Raw genomic sequence first — 18,160 nt, 5'->3', positions numbered from 1 at the left:
TTTCCCTTGCACTTCAAAGATACAAAAATAAGGCAAAACTTGTGCTCTTCCCCTGTCCAGATCTAGGTTAATCATAGCCAGGACACCAGGTCATTGCCATCTATTTGGGCATTCAAAATGACACCCTGCGCCCTTGCATCTGGTAAGCAGAATTAAGTATATTCATTGGCACGGAATTGAAAATGAAATGAAAATGGCTGGTAGGCTGTGATACATGGATGTTGCGCCCACCGATCGTTACATAGCCGCAAGTGTGAAACTGTGTTCTCCGATTTTTGTTTCTGAATGTTTCTGATGTTGTGAGCTTGTCCGCCCGCTGTTGGGAATGTTTGAGAGCTGAATGCGTGATTTTGTTAGTGCTCCTATTTTTATTTTGTTGGTGCTTTTGCATCACTAATCAAATACAAGCCTCCTATTGTTCTCCCTGCAGCTTCCTTCCAGTACATGCTTATATTTAGTTATTTTAATAATAATACCCAGGGTTTGTAATCCTGAAAGAAGCCAGAGAGATGATAAACTCCTTTTCTGATTACTAAATACATTTGATTCACATAACAGATGGCTGTTATTCGATACGCTGTTGTTATCCAAGCTGCACGGAGGGGCAGAAACTCGCCAGAGCAATGACTTGAAGGCATTAGAGGATGTCCTCGCCTGGTCCTCTCCGCGGAATGGCAGCAGTGATGCCATTTTACCCAACAGCTTCACTTCAGTTACGAACAAATTGTTTTCAGCGTCCTCTCCCCCGGCTCGCACACGTAGTACGGAGGTGCGCAGCCCTCCCAACTGGCGGGGGAGCCCCGCGTTCCGGGGCGGCTCGGCGGTGGGCTCGGGCTGTTTGGTGCCCAGATTTTTGCTGGCAGAAGGCGGCCGGCGGTGCCTGCGTGGATTGGCTGCCCCCCTGCTCCCCTCTCCCTCTCGCGGTGCGCAGCCCCAGCCAGCGCCGCCGAATCTCGAAAGAGCCCGATTTACATCCATTCATGAATCCGTGACGTCAGCACGCTTCTGTGCTTCTTTGCAGCAGGCTGCAGGATTGTGTGGGTGGAATTTCCTTTTATTTTGCAACACTTCCTTTTTTTTTTTTGCCTTCCATCTTTTTAAAACAAGAAAATGGAGCATCACATAGGAAATCTTAATCCTTGTAAGTATTTAGATGAAAATACCTTTTCTGAAGCGTGTGTGTCTGTGTGTGTGTTTAATGGTCAGTGTTACCCTTTCGCCATTTATTTCAGAAGGACAGATGGATGTTGCATTTGTGATGTGAAAGGGCTGAAAAAATGATGCTGAGAGGAAATGTGAAACCTTAATTTATCCATCACTGCATGTAAATCTGATAGCTGGCCTGTCCTTTTGCTTGTCGGTGTGCTAGACATTTTTCAGTTGCAATTTTGCACGTTATCTTCTTGTGCCCCCCTTTTAAAGGGGAAGGGAATGGCAATGGAGAATGGATATGTATGGAATACACAGGGAATGACATAAGAATTACTAGAGATAGTATAAAGAAGCAGAATTGTATTTTTTGCCTTCTAGGCAATTGTACTGTTTTTTTTCCTTGTGGGCTAATCAAACAATTCCTCTGTTGTGTTCAGTAATAAATAATTTCATTTTATTTTTGAGATGAAGAAGAGATGTGCTTTTCTTTCTATCAGCCGGGTAGGAATTTGTTCCTTTATTATTGAAAATAGCAGTCTGAGCTGTCTCTGTTGTGCTGAACACATGATTTTTACCCCTCATTTTCCTAATAGATGAGGAGGCTGGGAGTACCATTGCAGTTAATGATACTGTTCACTGGGGCAAGATTTGTCATATTCTTGCTTACCTGAATGGGGCATGATGTCATGCTTTCTCCCAATGAAATGAGCAGAGCTGCTCTTTATCTTGTTTTTTTCTGGGGGGGTGGGGGGTTGGCTGAGGTACTGCAATAGCTTAATCATATCAAACCACATGTCTCTCTCAAGTAAATGAAAAATTGGGTATTTTAGCTTCATCTGGAGAAAGATGACATCAGGCCCATGTTTGGATGTACTGATTTTATCAATAGGCAGTCTGTTCAATATAAGAAACTGCAGGAACATCTTTCGATAATTTTGAGGGAGAAAAGATGAAAATATTTAAAATGAAAACCAAATGGATGAGTGAAATGAGGGAGCGATTCAGCCGGTCTGACTCACAAATGTGGGCACTTTTCACGGTAACTGCTGTGTGTGTAGCCACAGACATCTTGGGATATCCTAGAATGCAGAGGTTAAAGTTGTCATTGGTTTAAAAGTTCTTGTTAGTATCCTTTTTGTTGTGTCCCTAAATGTATGGGTTTTTTGTTTCTAGAGAGAGACAACTCTTTGAACCTCTGCTCTGTAACAGACTTCGGCTGTGAAAAACAAATAAATCGTGCTTTTGATATAGTGGGGGTTTTTGTTTGTTTTGCTTTAACATTAGTTTTCTTTCCTGTGTTTTGGGCCTCCAGTCTGATTCTTTGATCTAGAATGCTCCTATCATTCAGATTTGTCTTTGTCCCCTGCTGCCCGATAGTTAAATTTATAGCTGGCATTCATTTTGACCCCTGCGCCTGGAATTAGCAAATAACTTCTTGCACAGACTCTTACTGCTTCTCAGCTGTACATGAACTTGAGTTTAAAAATGTGGGGTTTTGTTTTTTTTTTTTTTTTTCTTCTGATTCATTTTTAACCATTCTCTTTTGTCTCCTATTGCAAAGATTTGGTAAGTGGCTTATCGCCAGTGGATCAGAAAATTGAGTAATGATTTATTTGAAAATCTCTTTATAGGTAAGCTGTTTTACAATTAGTTGTTATTAAAATATGTCTCTGCTCTAAGCAGTGGCAGAATAAGAAAGGTTTTACAGTATTTCCTGTTTTGTTACGACTTTTTTTACAGCAAATGTGAGATGGTGACTGCTTAGACTGGAGTTGTTCATATCTGGTACCCGTTCCAGGCTTTGTGCAGTCGAGAGGAGTGGATTTCAAATAGTAGGACTTCTCAAAATGGCAGAGTTTTTAAATACAGCTTTTATATATAAAAATCAAAGAAGCCTGACATCGATCGTGTGAAGAGATTCAAAATCAGTGCAGGTTCCTCTTCAGCTCTGGTCCTTGGGGCCGGGGCAGGCGGGAGAAGGCACCCGAACCTTGCCATGCAAGGAGCATTTTAGCCAAGCTCTCACCCAAGGTCCCGTGTTTGGAGGAAGACAGCAGCAGACTTACTGCTTTTACAACTTCCAGTGAGCTTCTCGGCCATAACTGAATCAAAATGAGTCAACTGAGGCAAATGTTACTGCTCCATCTGCAGAAGAGGCTGAAGCTCTCAGGAGTCTGGCACTTCAGCAAGCTCTGGCCAGCTTATGGGACTTTTATTTTTATCCCTCCTTGGCAAATATGTCCCGTGCATTGTCTTTTGTAGGCTGCTTGTTTTGTGACATTACAGCAAATCACTCTCATGTCTCGCGGAGGGAGGAGTAAATAATTCACCTAAAACACATACTACTTTGGATTGAATGGCAAGTTGGCAGCTGCGGCAGAAATACTGAGGTGGGCTGGGAGCAGAAACACTGTGTGTACTTACTCCCACCCCTATAAATACTCAATGTGCATTTTTCCCTGTTTACAACTTCAACCGAAACGTTGGTCGTTGGAGTGGGTTCAAAGGTATTAGCAACAGTTGGGTGTAGGCCAGGGTGAAGAATAGATTTTTCTGTGTAAAGTACGTGGGTTTTATAATCCTCCGGTGAACCTGTAATTGTTTGTGCTGTTTCTTCTGGAGCAGTCGCTAGCTCAGCATGAGAGGTGCTGTAAGGGAAGGAAGGAGAAAGTCCTGGCGGCATGTGGGTCGGAGGCTGGACTTTTTCCAGCACAGTGGGCTTGAGGAATGGAGGTCTTTCTGTGTGGACATTTTCTTCATTCCTAGGATGTTTGTCCTTTCTTGTCCCCAGCCCATTGCTCTGTTACCTTCTGGAGGACACCAAAACCAGTAATGCAGCTGTACAGCTGTGACTTCTCTGCTGAAACACAGAAAATCCTAACCTCACTGTCCTTATGTGCCTAAAGAGATTCTCAAATACTGGTTTATCAACTGTAGCCAAAAAATGATCTAGTAGCGATGAACCAAGGGGCCGAGTCCTCCTTTGGAAGGTCTCTGCAGGGTGTTAGATGGCACATGTCATGTCAGGCCTCTGGAGGCTCCTCTGCTGTTCTTCAGTCCGTGAGTGTGCGTTGTGTGTGCTGTCTTGATCGCGTTACCATCACGTAAAGCTCTAGTGGCCTAGGAATGGGATCACACCTCTCGGATGTTGCTCCAACCCCTTATGCTGTGTCGCTAATACAGGCTTAATAGAGGCTCCTGAGCAAGTCTTTGTGCTTGCTTCTCTATCAAGGAGTAATCCTCTTTGCTCATGGAAGTGTTATGGTGCTTACTAAATACAACTTAACTACTACTGTCATTTCTCATCTGAGAGATCTGCCAGCTAGGTTTCAAGTGTCCCCTCCCCATCAGGTGTAGACACTCTGGTACCTGGTGTAGTGTTGATAGAGGCCAGAGCTTTGCATGTACCCGAGTGATTTTTTTACTTTCATGAGTAGTGTTTTAGTTACTTTAATACTGAGTATGAAGCATGTAAGCTGTTAGTGCTGAGAAGCTTTTATATGTCAAATGTGCTTTGCAAATATTGAATAATTCATATCTACTACAAGAACTACGAACCTAGGGTGTGAATGAATTTACCTGAGACCAGTCTGATGCCTCACATGAATTAAAGTGAGTTTGATTCATTCACTGGATTCCTGAAAATAGCACTTTGAGATTTATCTTCATCCTCAAAGATCTTTCAGACATTAATTAATCTTAACGCTACTCCTTGGACGAAAATACGATCTTTCAGTTCTGTAACTGGGGGAAATTATAAGGTACTGTTCATTAGTAGTACCAGAATGTTTTAATGGCTCCATGTGGCTATGTCAAAGAGGCTGTAAGGTGTCTGTAAACTTAACTTTGAGATTTTCCTGGTGTTTGTAGTTGTAAAATATTTGAATTTAATCCTTTAATCTGTTATTGTTATTTGGTAATGTAACATGGATCTTTAATGAGTTAAGAAAAAAGTGCAGAATTCTGAAGGTTGAGGAGAGGAGTAGAGAAGAGCCTGAAGTCTCTAATTGGGTTTTAAAAGTTGTTTCATACTATGAAGACAGATGGAAAGATGAAAGAGAAGAGTGTAACTTAAGGACATTGCTAAATTTTGATCTAAGACAGTTTCCAGTAGTAATTCAGGAGTATAAGAGGCTAATCAGCATTTAGTCTGTCTTTTACACCAGCTAAATGTTTTACAGTAGTATTGATGAGCCTGTGATAGAGAATATCAATGGTCAATTAGACGTTAGAACATTGTATATGAAACTTCTGGTGTTTAATGTACGCATGTAGCTCAAGACACGAGAACAACCAGGGTGAGTTAAAACGGAAGTAGCAAATGGGCATAGAAAGTTAAAACTGATTTTTGTGAAGTTCTTTTAACAGTATGGTACAAGATGGTGTTTGGTTTGTTACCCTCAAAGGCAGGTGGCTGATAGATTCTCCTTTCATCAAAAAACGAGGTCCTCAATTCAGAAACACAGAGAAGGGCTGCTTTGCAATGGAAAGATGTAGTACCAAAATCCTGCAGTGAATGTAAGAATCATTATGCAACATCACTTATTTCCTATGGCATCATATTATGCAATTTCTGAGCAGAAGAATGCAAAGCCCTGGAAGAAGGCAGTAGCATTTTAGCAGATCCAAAAATACCTTACACAGGATAGAGGAAGCATTTATGTATGTAATGCTGAAAATACGCAGTTATGTAAGCTGCTTATTTCACAAACTGCGCTTTGCAAAGCTGGCTAGCAGGTGAAGCAGGAATCAATCTCGCCTTCAGCACAATCGGCTGGAGAGGTCTCCCTGAGTACAAGGGAGGGTGGATTGGCTCTTTGCCTTGTTTGCAAAGATGCTTTTTTTTCTTTTTTTTTTTGTATGTTCCTCATGCCAAAAAAAGAAGTGTATGCTTGATTTCTTTTTCCAAATCGAGCACTCCTTCTCCACCCCCCCACCCCCCAAATTTGTGACCTTATGTTGAAGGAGTTCCTAGTTGTCTAGTGTTTGTGGAGGTAGAAATTCATTCCTATGCCGAGGCAGATGCACAAATTTCATGTGGGGATAAGAGTCAACACCATTCTTTTAAGGTAAATTAACGCCTTGGGAATCTATTGAATTTCTTTGGAGGGGTCAAGAGCATGTGAGGGGATCTGGGTGATACAATCTGTTGGGATTTTGGCAAGAATACTTACTCTTAAAGAAACTAAACACCTGTAAAATAACAGGGACACCCCTCCTGCAGACAAATGATTAGTTAGATGGTATAAAATAAGAGAAGAGGTAAGTAGACAGTAATGTTGAACCATTTTTCTCTAAAGGGAGTTGTCATATGGCTCTGCTTTGGAGATTGCAGTACTCATACTCTTTCCACCTTTTCTTTCCTTACGCAGATCATTTAGAAATATGCTGAAGCAAGAGCTTTTAGGCTGCTAGACTACGGAAGTAAGTTATTCAGGATAATAAAGATGTAAGCCAGTTGCAGAGGGTACTGGAAGGCTGTCATGAACTTGGGTGATAAAATGTCAGTCAAATTTAGTGTTGATTAAATACATCTTAATCTTAACATCTGGTACCTAATAATTAGGCTCTGAACTATCTTTTACTGCTCAAGAATGAGATCTTAAGGTTGTAAGAGACCTATGGATAGCTCAGTGTCCTGAAGCATGCTTAGATGTCAGGTAGCAAAAGTTAGGAAAGAAATGAAGAACAAAAATGATCATAATGCCTTTGTACATTTCTGTGGTTGTGCCCACATATCGGGGATATTCTGTCTGTGATCCTACTCCCCCATTTCTAAGGTGATACAGGATAAATGGAAAAGATGTAGAGAGGTGTTCAGTGATAGAGAACAACTTCCACAGGGTGAACTAGTAGGTAGTGTGGGAATTTTTAGACTTGAAAAAAGATGTCAGAGGGGAGAGTGAGATAGTTCATAAAATCACAGCTGGCTTTAAGAAGATGAAGAGGGTTCAGGTGTCATTGAACTGGTTGTTTGAAGAAAGGAATTAGATGAGAGATGCAAAGCAAAGAATGTATTTTTTTATATTTTATAATGTATTTTTATATACATCTTTTAAATATATATCTATTTATATAGTCTATATATAGAAATAGTTGGTGTTGCCTTATGCAACATACCGCTAAGCTACAAAACTCCTTGCCACAGCATAGTGGTTGCCAGAGTGTTCTGCTTAAAAAAATTCTTTGCCACGTTTGCACAGGAAAAAAATAGTTGTGGGCTATAGAATAGAATAATGCCACTGTGTGCTGCTGATGGAGAAAGTCAGTGAGCTGCAGATGGTGGGGAACTGGGTGGGACTGCCCTGGGAGGTTTTGCTGTCTGCAGATCCTTTTCTTGGGTTTTGGAGGCAGGAAATGGGGAGAGATGAACCTGTCATTCTGGTGTGGTATGGGTTCTTCTTATGCTGCAGTCTAGGTGCCACTTATTTCTGCTCTGGCAGGCATAGTTGGAATGTAAAAGGTGCCCAGCAAACCTCCAGCTGGCTCTATACACAGAGCTTGAATTCAGCCATTATGACTATTTCTTGGCCTGTATTACTGTACTATTTTTGTCATTGTCAGAAAGGGTTCAGACCAGAAAGCTGGACAGAGTTCTCTTTCTCACAGATACAGTGACAGACAAAAGTATATTACAACTGTAAAATCACTTTGCCAAAGATGGTGCTTCCCTGTTTTAGAGTAGACTGAATATATTGAATAAAGGCTAACTCAGCAGACACATGAATTCAGGCTTCTGTTGTGATAATATGGACATAGTTACACGTCTGTGGTCTCACGTGCTTAATGCCTGTGGCTGTGTTAAAATAGTCTGTTAACATCTTAGAATGATCATGATAGTTGTGAACCCTAAGCAATTGCTACCACATAGCTCAGGAAATTGTTATGGTGTCTGAAAAAGTTAGTTGTCTTATGTTGAGGTGGCATCTGAGTGTTTACTGGAGAAAGGAGGTAAAAGTGTATATTCCAATCAGTATTCTGCAGTAGATACAGAAGTAGTATAATATTTATCTGACAACCAGAAAGAACAGGGTAAGCATGGGAAAAGAGCGTGTTACAACACTTTGGTTTTCCCAGATAAATCTGCTGTTTTCTTGTGGAGTAAGTTAGAGTACATGCATAAATGTGTTCAGAGCTGTTTTAGTGGCAGTCAGAAAATCTCAGGTGGGTCAGATGAAGAATTTTCAACTGGTTTATCAGAGATTAATTACATTTTGGCAACGTTATAAGTGTGATATTTAAAAATAAGTCTGGATCATGGCTGAGCATTGATGCAGGTGTGAGGTGGGATGTATGTTGTGATGTGGAAGAAGCAACTTTCCTTGAAGGAGCAGTGTGTCTCGAGAAAGAGATTGATTGCCTAAAAAACCCCAAGCTTTTGCCTTGGGCTTCTCCGAAGTTACCCTGAAGATTTGCCCCTCGCATGGGCTGGACTGCACTGAGTTAATATGGGCTAGCTTAATAGTGTAGTTGCTTTTTTGAAAACCTAACAAAATAGAGCTTTTTTTTTTTTTTTTTTTTTACCAAGTGAAGGCAGAGGAAGGCAGAGCAATTCTGGGTGAAGCTTCAGGATATGTTTGTTTGCAATTCCTTCCCCTCTCAGAAAAAAAAACCCAAAACAAAAACAAAAGCCCTGAAAACAAAGAGGTTGCATTTTGATGATGTATAACTCATTCTCTATTAACAAATCTGCTATTACAGTTTGTGTTCAAAACAACCATGCAAAACACAAGCATATATTCCAAGTAATGTAAAGCCATAGAAGTGCAGCATAAGAGGAGTATCTGATCCACTCATACAGCACTTTCCTCACCAAGAGAGCAGGAAGAGAAAAAGTTTCTTGGAATCCTGTGAAATCAAATAATGTGATTTCAAAAGCCAAAGGTCAGAAGTGACAGCTAAACTCTGGTACTTGCCGACTCGGCAACTCTCAGTTCTTTCTCGGGCTAAAGTTGTACAGTGTGGAAGGTCAAGAGGTGGGAGAGGACTGGGTATCAACCTGTTGTAAAAATTGCCTGTAGAAATCAAGAGATAATCACAAGGGGCAGCAGAGTTCAGCTGCAAGATATGTGTAGTGAGATAACATACTTTATAAGCATGCTTTTTGCGGTTTTGTTAGATAATAGAACATTTTAAAGTATTGTCCCAAGCCAGGAGTATTGCACTAGTCTTGAGGTGATACAAACATAAATCGCAGTCATGTTATCAATGCAGAAGGGTGTAGTTACCTTGCTGTTCCTAATGTAGCCAGAAGGAGATCACACTGAGTACCAGGAAAAAGCAAGGGAACGCCAGGGCTTGAAGGTAAGTAGTGATATGGACAGGAATCTCTTGTCCCTGATATTTTCCATGTATCAGCTGGGTAGTCTCTGCCAGCTGCTCTTTTTTCAGTCCTTAAATGTGGATCAGACAGTTGCTTTTATTTCCTTTGTATATTGGAAGTGCAAGCATAGAATGTGCTTGACTGGGTAATATAAGAAATAATGCTTCAAGGAAACTATATTACTAGACATTTGTGCTGTTAGGAAACTGAGTGGCGACTGCTTTGTACTTACGCAACCTTTACAGTGTACTAACATCTTGGTTTTGTGCTGTATCTGGAATTGTGATTTGCTACTCTGTTTTTAACACAGCTCTTTAAAGGAGAAACTTTCCTTATGGTCGATGCAAGGCATTTAACTCTGTCACGTCTTCAAACCTGACCGTTGCTTTGACACTCTTATCAATATTGGGCTTGTATAGGCAGCCGCGTGCTTTGGTTGCTCTGTGTGTGTGAGAACACTTACTAGACGAATGGTTCCAGGAGCAGACGCGGTATCAGGCAACGTGAAAGCATGCCTTGTGATAACTGATTCACCCGCTCTGGTGCTGATTTGGGTAAATTGTCAGTTTTCTAATAATTTTAACCTGCAGTTTGGGCTGTCTGACATGTTGAGATGCAGTCTCACTCTTCCTGGAAGAGGTGTACTTTGTGCTTCTTTTGTCTGGGCACGGTGGGATTTTGCCTGGGAAAATACTTCGCCTGGAAATGGAATCATTTACAGGAAGTTGTGATTGTAGAAAATTACACTGAGCCTCAAATTTCCTGATAGACATAAAATAAATGTTAGCTGCAGAGCGCATGAACCCATCAAAATAGTTCAGATCAGAGGGTCTTCCTTGATGTCTGCTTTTGCAGAACACTTCACGACATGTGAGTATCTTAAATATGCACACAATCCTACACACACAGAGCTTTCAACTTTTGAACTCGAAGAGTGCTGCAGCAGAAGCATCGCTAAGATAGAAACAGAACCCTGCTTGACTATGCTCCTCACTGTAAAAGTTGAGGAGGCACATACAGATCATAAACATCCCAAATGGCAAACAGGTTATATATAATGAAACTTTGAACTTTAAAGAAAACATTTTTCTGTCCATTGAGTGAAACTAAGATTTCTTTTACTGGGAAGAGTTCAACAGGAACAATCTCAGCCATATCTCTGATACTCTGACCAAAAGGATAGGGGAGGCATGACGATAAAGCTGGAAAAATGCTCTTCGTCCTTTGTTAGAAGAGATGGCAAGGTTGAAGACAACCCAATTTGTCTCTGTTAAATCAAATTTTGCTACGGAAAGAGGTTGCACATTGCAGAATTTACTGTAATATAAGATAATTTAAAAAATTAGTTTCCCCAACAAGTCAGCATTGATGCATTGTGGCAGAAACCCTTCTACCTCCCACCAGTGTATCTGAACCACTTTACTTCAAGTTGGCTTGATACAGAGTTGTTGTAAAATAAATGATGCTATCTCATGCTCTCCAAACAATGAGTTCACTATACCTCTGAAAAATCAGGCTGCTTATATAAGTACCTAAATAAGGCTATATCATGCCAGTTTGAAAATAATTTTGCAACTTCTGCATGCCTCCTCTCCCCATGAAGCATATAAGATGGCAGAGCACTGTGCTTAAAGGCTTTTTTTTTTTTTTTTTTTGAAACAGCTAAGTCTTGGAGAAGGCAATTTGTTCTGGTAAAACAGACCTGATGTCCCCGAATCTGCGGGTTTGTTCTTGGCTGGGTTATCGTAGCCGTGGCTGAGCTGTGGTGTGATAGCCCTGCTGCAGGTAGGAGGGAGGTTGAACCTGATAACTTCCAGCCAATATGCCTGTGATTCTGTGATCAACCTACTATACAGCACAGAAAATGCACGTGACTTGCCTCATCTTTGTCTTTTTGTTGAGATCAAGCAACGGGATTCTCTGTGTACACTTGCACTGTCTGCCCCGATCTCGGTGGGAGGCTGCAGGTGTCTGTAGGGCAAATAATATCAGACCAGAAGTGAGCTGAGGATCAGGGCAGCCTAGTATATGTGTGTATATATATTTTGTGGTGCTTCAGAGCAGGATGGAAGAGAGTGGCTTCGCTTTCCAAGCAATACTGAGAAATGCATGGGGGAGCAGGAGTCGCATACGATGCTGATGATCCATTTAGAAACTAGGGAAATATGAAATATGTATAGGAAAAGCTGTTCTTTCTCTGTGAAATCTTGCAGGATCGTACATTGTCAAGTCAGAAAACTACATGAAAGTTAGAAAGTCAAGTCAGAAAACTACATGAAAAGGTAAAAGCAAAATCCTAGCCTTTATTAGACAGTGTATTTTGAGAGCTGTGTAACAGCAAAACAATGTTATCCTTCAGGTCTGATTTAATCCTTAATGCACTTCCCATTGTTTAAATTTGAGATACTTTTGGGATGCTGTTACCCCACATTCTTCTTTTGGCTCGTACTCTAGGGTTTCTTGCAGTGGAAGCTGACTGACGTTTTATTTACTTTGCTTAATTTGCTGTATTATGGAAAGCGGATTCCTCTGCAGGAGCACTGGTCACATTTTGCTTTTGCTTAAGGAATCACTTGTCTCTCAGACTTTTGGAGATAAGCAGGGGCAGTGCCTGGGAGTGCTGACTGGGAGTTGTTTTGGTATTTTTCTGAAATTCTGTTCAGGTCTGAAATTTTTTTCTTCTTTATATCGACAACAAAATCTGGGATCATATAACAACTACTAGTAGTAACCATACTAGTGCAGTTACCCTACACCTTCCCACACTGGGAAGTGAGTCACTGTAATGCTGGTCACAGGTAGGTGAGGAGTAACCAACCTTCAAGCTTTCCGTACAAGTCTAATTCAGCTCTTTTACTAGTATGGACTGTGCTGCAATTTTTGCCTCACTCATTTTGCTTTCTTTTGAAGAACAAAGTTTGCAGCCTAAATGATGTTCTTCTAATAAATCTTTTATGAATATCCCATGTGATCAGGCAGAAATATGGGAACGTAGAACAGGCTCCTGGCTGCTCCCATGTGCTGCTTCTGCTGTTGCAGAGGGACTGAATCCCAGGGCATGAACTTTTCATACACGAGGCTGAAGGTCTTATCTCTCATCTCTGCAATGACCTCATCTCGAGAAGTTCTGGGACTGAGCTGTTCCCTTTCCATTGGCTGCGTGCTACCTGGCCACCTCTTTCTTCCTTTCAGTGGCTGTTTGCAGAGCCTGGGACTTTGCACACAGAGTCTTACTTTTTAACAAAATAGTTTCTGTTACGGACATTTTTTCTCCCCTCTCGACTTCGTATGGAATTTAAAATTGGACTTTGTTCTGTGTTACAGGCTGAATCCGCTTAATTACTTCTGGCGCCAAGTTAGAGACTCGTGTTTCAGAAGTGGCTCTACCCCAGAAAAGTGCTTTGGCAGTGCGCAGCGATCGCAGCGCGACCCTCAGCTGTCAGCATGGCTCTGTAGAAAGGTGGCACTACGCTGCAGTGGAGCACGTAGCGAGAGGAGAGAGATGGGGGAGACTTTTAAAAAGGGACACCAGCACTGAATTTCTGTGCAACCTGCCGGGAACTTCGTGCGGGGGGAAAGCAGAGCAATGGGAAGAGGTGTTCTTCAGGCTGGAAGGAGGGAGATCAGAGAGGAGGGTATACCGTTCCTGTGAAGTTCTCTAATTCTTGGTTCTTTATGAGGGTGACATGTATGCGGTTAGAGAATGTAAAATCATCTTGCTTCATTGAACTTGAAAGGATTAAACTAAGGACCAGGATGGTCATAACTAGGTGGGGCTCTGAGGGAGCAGCTACAAACCATCCCTCAAGGTACCTGTATCACTGTGCTTTGCTTCTCTAATGCCTCGTCTCAAGGGTTTGCAGAGGAATCCTGAGCTTGTGGGCCGTGCCAGACCCAGAAAGAGTGACTGGACTCAAACCACACCTGAGCTGGGAAACACCTGGGGGACAGCTTCAGTCTGATAAACGCTATAGTAACCGTGAAGAAACAGCTCTTTGCTGCAAAGAGTCTTTCATGGTTTTGACCTTTATGCTTTTGTTTAAAACATGTGGTGTTTGTTTACCTGGCAATTCCTGCAGTACGTTAGTGAGAGTACTGTGTGTTGGAGTTTCTGTTGGAATAATTTATTGGCTTCTTTTAGGGCAGTAATTATTTACCAAGTATCAGCAGTTGGCTGGAATGTCTAGTTAATTATCAGCTCGCCTCTGTGAAAGTGCATGTAGTGAAAATACTTAAATAAAAATTTGAAAGTTGTTCTTTTTCCTCTTCTTTCAGGTACTGGGTCCATGTGTCACATCTGAATTGTGTTGTACTAATTCCCTAAGTACCAACTCAGACCATCTCCTTGATGCACACTCACGGCATCATGGCCAGTACTCAGGAGCGCCTGAGCTTGTCTTCCTCTCCGAACTCAATTGGCAAAGCTTTCTGTGAAGATAAAGACTTTAGTAGGTTACATGATGAACATGCACCTACTGGAAACCACCCGTCCCCCGAGCTCATAGAGGATGTGCGTGAGAAGGGCTTGCTGCAGGCAGACCTCATCGAAAACATGAGCAGCCCGGTCACTGCAGCGGTGCTGACCAGCATCAGCGAGGACTCTAGGGACCAATTTGAGAACAGCGTGCTGCAGCTGCGAGAGCAGGATGAGTCTGAAACAGCCATTCCTCAGGGCAACAGGAACACTATGGATGGAGAGAGCAACAGTGGAGCGGATGATGTTAAAGTCCAGTTCAACAGATCAGGCAGTGGGAGTGGTGGGTTTCTTGAGGGACTTTTCGGTTGTCTGAGGCCCGTGTGGAACATCATAGGCAAGGCATACTCCACAGACTACAAACTGCAGCAGCAAGGTAAGTAGGGAAGCAAACCTTTATTGCTTCTGGGGGAATGTGTGAAGACGAGGAAGGAATCCAGGGCTTTTCACCAGCTTTCCATGTGACCATTTTTGTCTCGTGCAGTCCTATTATGTGTTTGCAAAGAGAAATCCTGCACTGTACAGCCAACAGCTGTCATCTGTAGCAAAGGCAGCTCGTGATGGGGTCAGAAACAATTGCCTGTTCTGACCCATGCCTTGGACCGTTGTGACAAGGTCTGAATCTGAACCGAGTATTTGTGTAAGTGAGGATCAGAAAGAACTGTGCTGAACACAGGCATTGTACCAACTACTTAATTTTTTGCAGTTGTTTTAATGCCAAATCAAAAACATAGGCATGGGTATTTTCATCATGCCAGATGAAAAACATTGACCTAGGCAATTCTACTCTTGTATGTGTATGCGAAGGCTGTCTACAGTTGACCACCAAATTGGTCAGAAGTATTGCTTCTCTATGGACATATTACGTGAACTTTTATGTCTTTTTGTTCAGGAGTAATTTTTTTCCTTAAAGTATCATTCAGTACTTACCTTTCCAGAAAAATGTCCTTTAATGTTTATACCTTTTTCATTTAGATGTATAAATGTGTAAGTGTAAATGTATAAATGTATAAGTGTGTGTGAGTATAAATATATATATATAAAAAAAAATGTGTAGCTTGGGAATAAGTAATGTCCCAGTCAATCACATACATATATCTTTAGGGGTTATTGAAAGCTAAAGTGCAGAGTATGCTCTGCCTTTGGTGTCTGATTTCTCCCCTAGCACAGGGGGAGGGAAGTGGCAGATGGGAAAAGAACAAGCTGTCATTAGAATTAAGGAGCTGAAATGGTTCGATAAGCTGAAATGGCTTATCAAAAATGGAAACAGCCTGGCCACCATAGCATACCGCGGGGTAGAAGTCTCTTGTATCGCTGTGATCATGACTCAGTGTTAATCAAATGGTTTTCTGGCATAGACAAATTAGAAGATACGCGGTCAGAAAACCCACCTGAGTGGTTCATAGGAAACCCCAGAGTTGGGTTGGGGAGCAGTTCCTAATATGAGGTAACGGAGCTGTTAAATAACATGTTGAGTGAACCTGCCTTGAAACAAACTTACTCCTTCTTCCTAGAGTCAACAGTTTCCAGTTCTTAACTGTGAGCAGGGAAATGCACCTCTGCATTACTGAATGGCAGGTGCCTTCCTAAGCAGCAGCCTCTTGTCTGTCAGACCTACGTGCCCAGCAAGAGTTTACTTGGTTTTGAAATCCTTTGGCAAAGCTGGTTCTGTCTGCGTGTTGTAAACCTCGTGTGTCACACGTGGTTGAGTCTAAATAAAGTGATTGAAAATTCCTTGGGGATTTAGCACTATTGGGGTGATTGCACAATACATGGAGTCAGATGTGGTGAGTTTTGGAAGAGACTGCATCTGGCTGGAGAGCCTCCCTTACGAAGGAAGATGAGCTTTGAAGCAGTCAGATAACGTTCAAAGGAGGCATGGTGTCAGTATGTCTGGGTTATGCTGCTTTGGTTTGTATGCTGTTTTTTTAAGCAAAGTTGAAACTTTCCAAGGAAAGGACACAGATGCAGAGTTACATCGGCTGCTTCCAGCAGTTCTGTGACTATCCCATACAAGCGCTATCTCACCAGGTCAGACTTCTGTCATCGCCGAGAGCTGCGGAGCCATCACGTGCTTGCATGTGCCTGTAAGCTCAGATGGGAAGCTTCAGGAAAGCTACCTGTGAGGAGAAGAGATCGTATTTCGCATATAATTGGGACAGCAGATGCATTGGAGACCACAGTTTAATATGTGCTTTGATGGCCCACAGGGGACCCTTTCTTTTGTATGAAAGTCACTAATAAAAAAGATTGAAGCGCTAACTAATGAAAAAGAGCAGCTGAGAGTGGTGTTGTGCTTGGGGGGTGCGTGTAGAGCTCCTTCCGTTGTACGCACGGAATTATCTTGCTGCTCTCAGTGTCATGAGCATGTTCAGAGCCATAGATTCATGGATGCTTTGCCGTTTTCCCTTGGCATTAGGCCTTTCCTAAAAGGGCAATTTTGAAATGGCTACAGATGTGGTAGGGCTGAAGATTAACTGGGATCTGCTGTATATGGCCTTTGTGGTTTAGCTGTAGTTTCAATGTCATCACTGTCACGGATGAGAGTGAAAAGAAGATTTAAATTTTGTTTTTCCTCTGGAGCTGATTTGATGGTAGTACTATGGTTCTATTATCCAAGGATAAACCTTTTTAAACTGCTCCATGCTAAAACTTGAGGATTTTGCCAGAACATTCATGTTCTGTTTTCCAGATGATCTCGTTCTTCCTTATTGCCACCAGAAAAATCTTCTTTGTGCGCATTTCATCAGCTATGTACAAGCCAGCAGTTCATTAACTGATGTATGTGATTTTATTTTTGCTGCCTTTTAGCAAGAGTGCAGACGATGCAAGGTTTGTGTTTGTGCAAGTGTTTGGAGAAGACAGGCTGAGGAAATGTCTCTGGCCCTTCCAGCAATAGAGAGAAGCTTGCAGTGGCCTTTCATTCCCCTGGGAGCTTATTTACAGCTTTGGGCTGGTGCCACAGATCTGTGCAAATGAACTTTCCCCTCGTCATGACACAACTGCTTTAAACCAGAGGAGTGTTCGGTTGCTAATCCAGGAGCAATCCTTTGTGTTGGGTTGAATCAACAACTGAGGTGGGCGTGCAGTTTGGACCTGCACCCATGGGGCATTCCATGTTGCCTGCAGATGCTACTTAGTACTCTTTGCCATTCACTGGCATCCCTGTTTGCCTGCTCTTCTTCTTCTCCAGGCAACTGCTCCTTTTCTATGAGCAGAAGTTGCCCAAACACTAGGACACGATGGTGGTGGTGTGATGTGGTTGCAAGTAGTAAAATAAGTTTCATGCCCTTTGCAAATGTCTGATACTTGAGTCCATATTGTCTGCAAAGGCTTGACTTGTGACTTGGTGAATTGGGGAAGAGATAAGAACAATTTTTACATGATTCCACATCATCATCTTGTTGAAATTACTCCTTGAATTTCCTTCTCGGCATGTGAGATGATCATCAAGAGGAGCGTGTGGCTGTGCTTCCCTTGAGGACCCACACTGGGCAGAGCTTTGGTCAGCTGGAAGTTGCTGCAGAGCAGTCTGCTGCTTGACTGAGCAGTGCCAGTTGCTGCTGTTAAATGCTCTACCTGCTTGGTGAATGCACATTCCTGCAGGGAGCGTTTGCTTTTGTTTTGTATTGTTTGGTGGCTGCCAGTTGATTATCTGAGGTTTAAGTATTGTGGGTTTGACCCATAAAATCACTCTTGACTCTGTTTTTCCAGTTGTTTGCCCTGATTTCTAGAGGCTGTTGGTGAGTGCTTTCAGGGAGATATACTTAGTTCTTTAATTTGCGTCTACCAGTTATTTCATTTGGATCATTGGGACTCTAGCACTTTATAGAAAGACTTGTTTGTGTTTTCTATGGGCTCATTAGACTTCCGAGCCATTTGCTTTGGATTAAGAATCTGTCCTCATGAGTTGCTTTCACCTTCCCTTTCACAAGTTACATGTTTATTGTCATGGTGTGCATTTTTGTGTAGACCTGGAGAGCAAGGTGCTTTACAAAGTGTGCTTGTGTTTGTGGGTTTTTTTGTAAAGTAGAGATGCTTCTTGTCATAATGCCAATGCTGGCGAGCAGCCAGCGCTGGCAAACGGCAAAAATTTGCTTCAAATAGATTGACTCAATGGCCCAGGCTGCTCCTGCATTTCTTCCCCATGGGAAACAGATTCCCATCATTCTACTCAAATGGTTCTTAATCACCTTAGAAACGCAAGCTCT

The 18,160-nt window shown here is 42.1% G+C and overlaps 1 protein-coding gene across 1 annotated transcript in view; it reads left to right on the top strand.

Moving 5' to 3' along the window:
• Positions 1–1,075: 1,075 nt before the first annotated feature.
• Positions 1,076–18,160, top strand: part of MAP3K13 (mitogen-activated protein kinase kinase kinase 13) — a 36,790-nt gene continuing 19,705 nt past the window's right edge. Inside the window, exons 1-2 of the mRNA XM_010287377.1 lie at positions 1,076–1,141; positions 13,751–14,325. Of these exons, the coding sequence (XP_010285679.1) occupies positions 13,824–14,325 (502 nt within the window). The 5' untranslated portion in view covers positions 1,076–1,141; positions 13,751–13,823. The remainder of the gene's footprint in view (positions 1,142–13,750; positions 14,326–18,160) is intronic.

Source organism: Phaethon lepturus, unplaced genomic scaffold, assembly GCF_000687285.1.
Source record: "Phaethon lepturus isolate BGI_N335 unplaced genomic scaffold, ASM68728v1 scaffold24885, whole genome shotgun sequence".
NCBI classification, from domain to species: domain Eukaryota; kingdom Metazoa; phylum Chordata; class Aves; order Phaethontiformes; family Phaethontidae; genus Phaethon; species Phaethon lepturus.
This window is presented reverse-complemented; position numbering and strand designations above follow the sequence as displayed.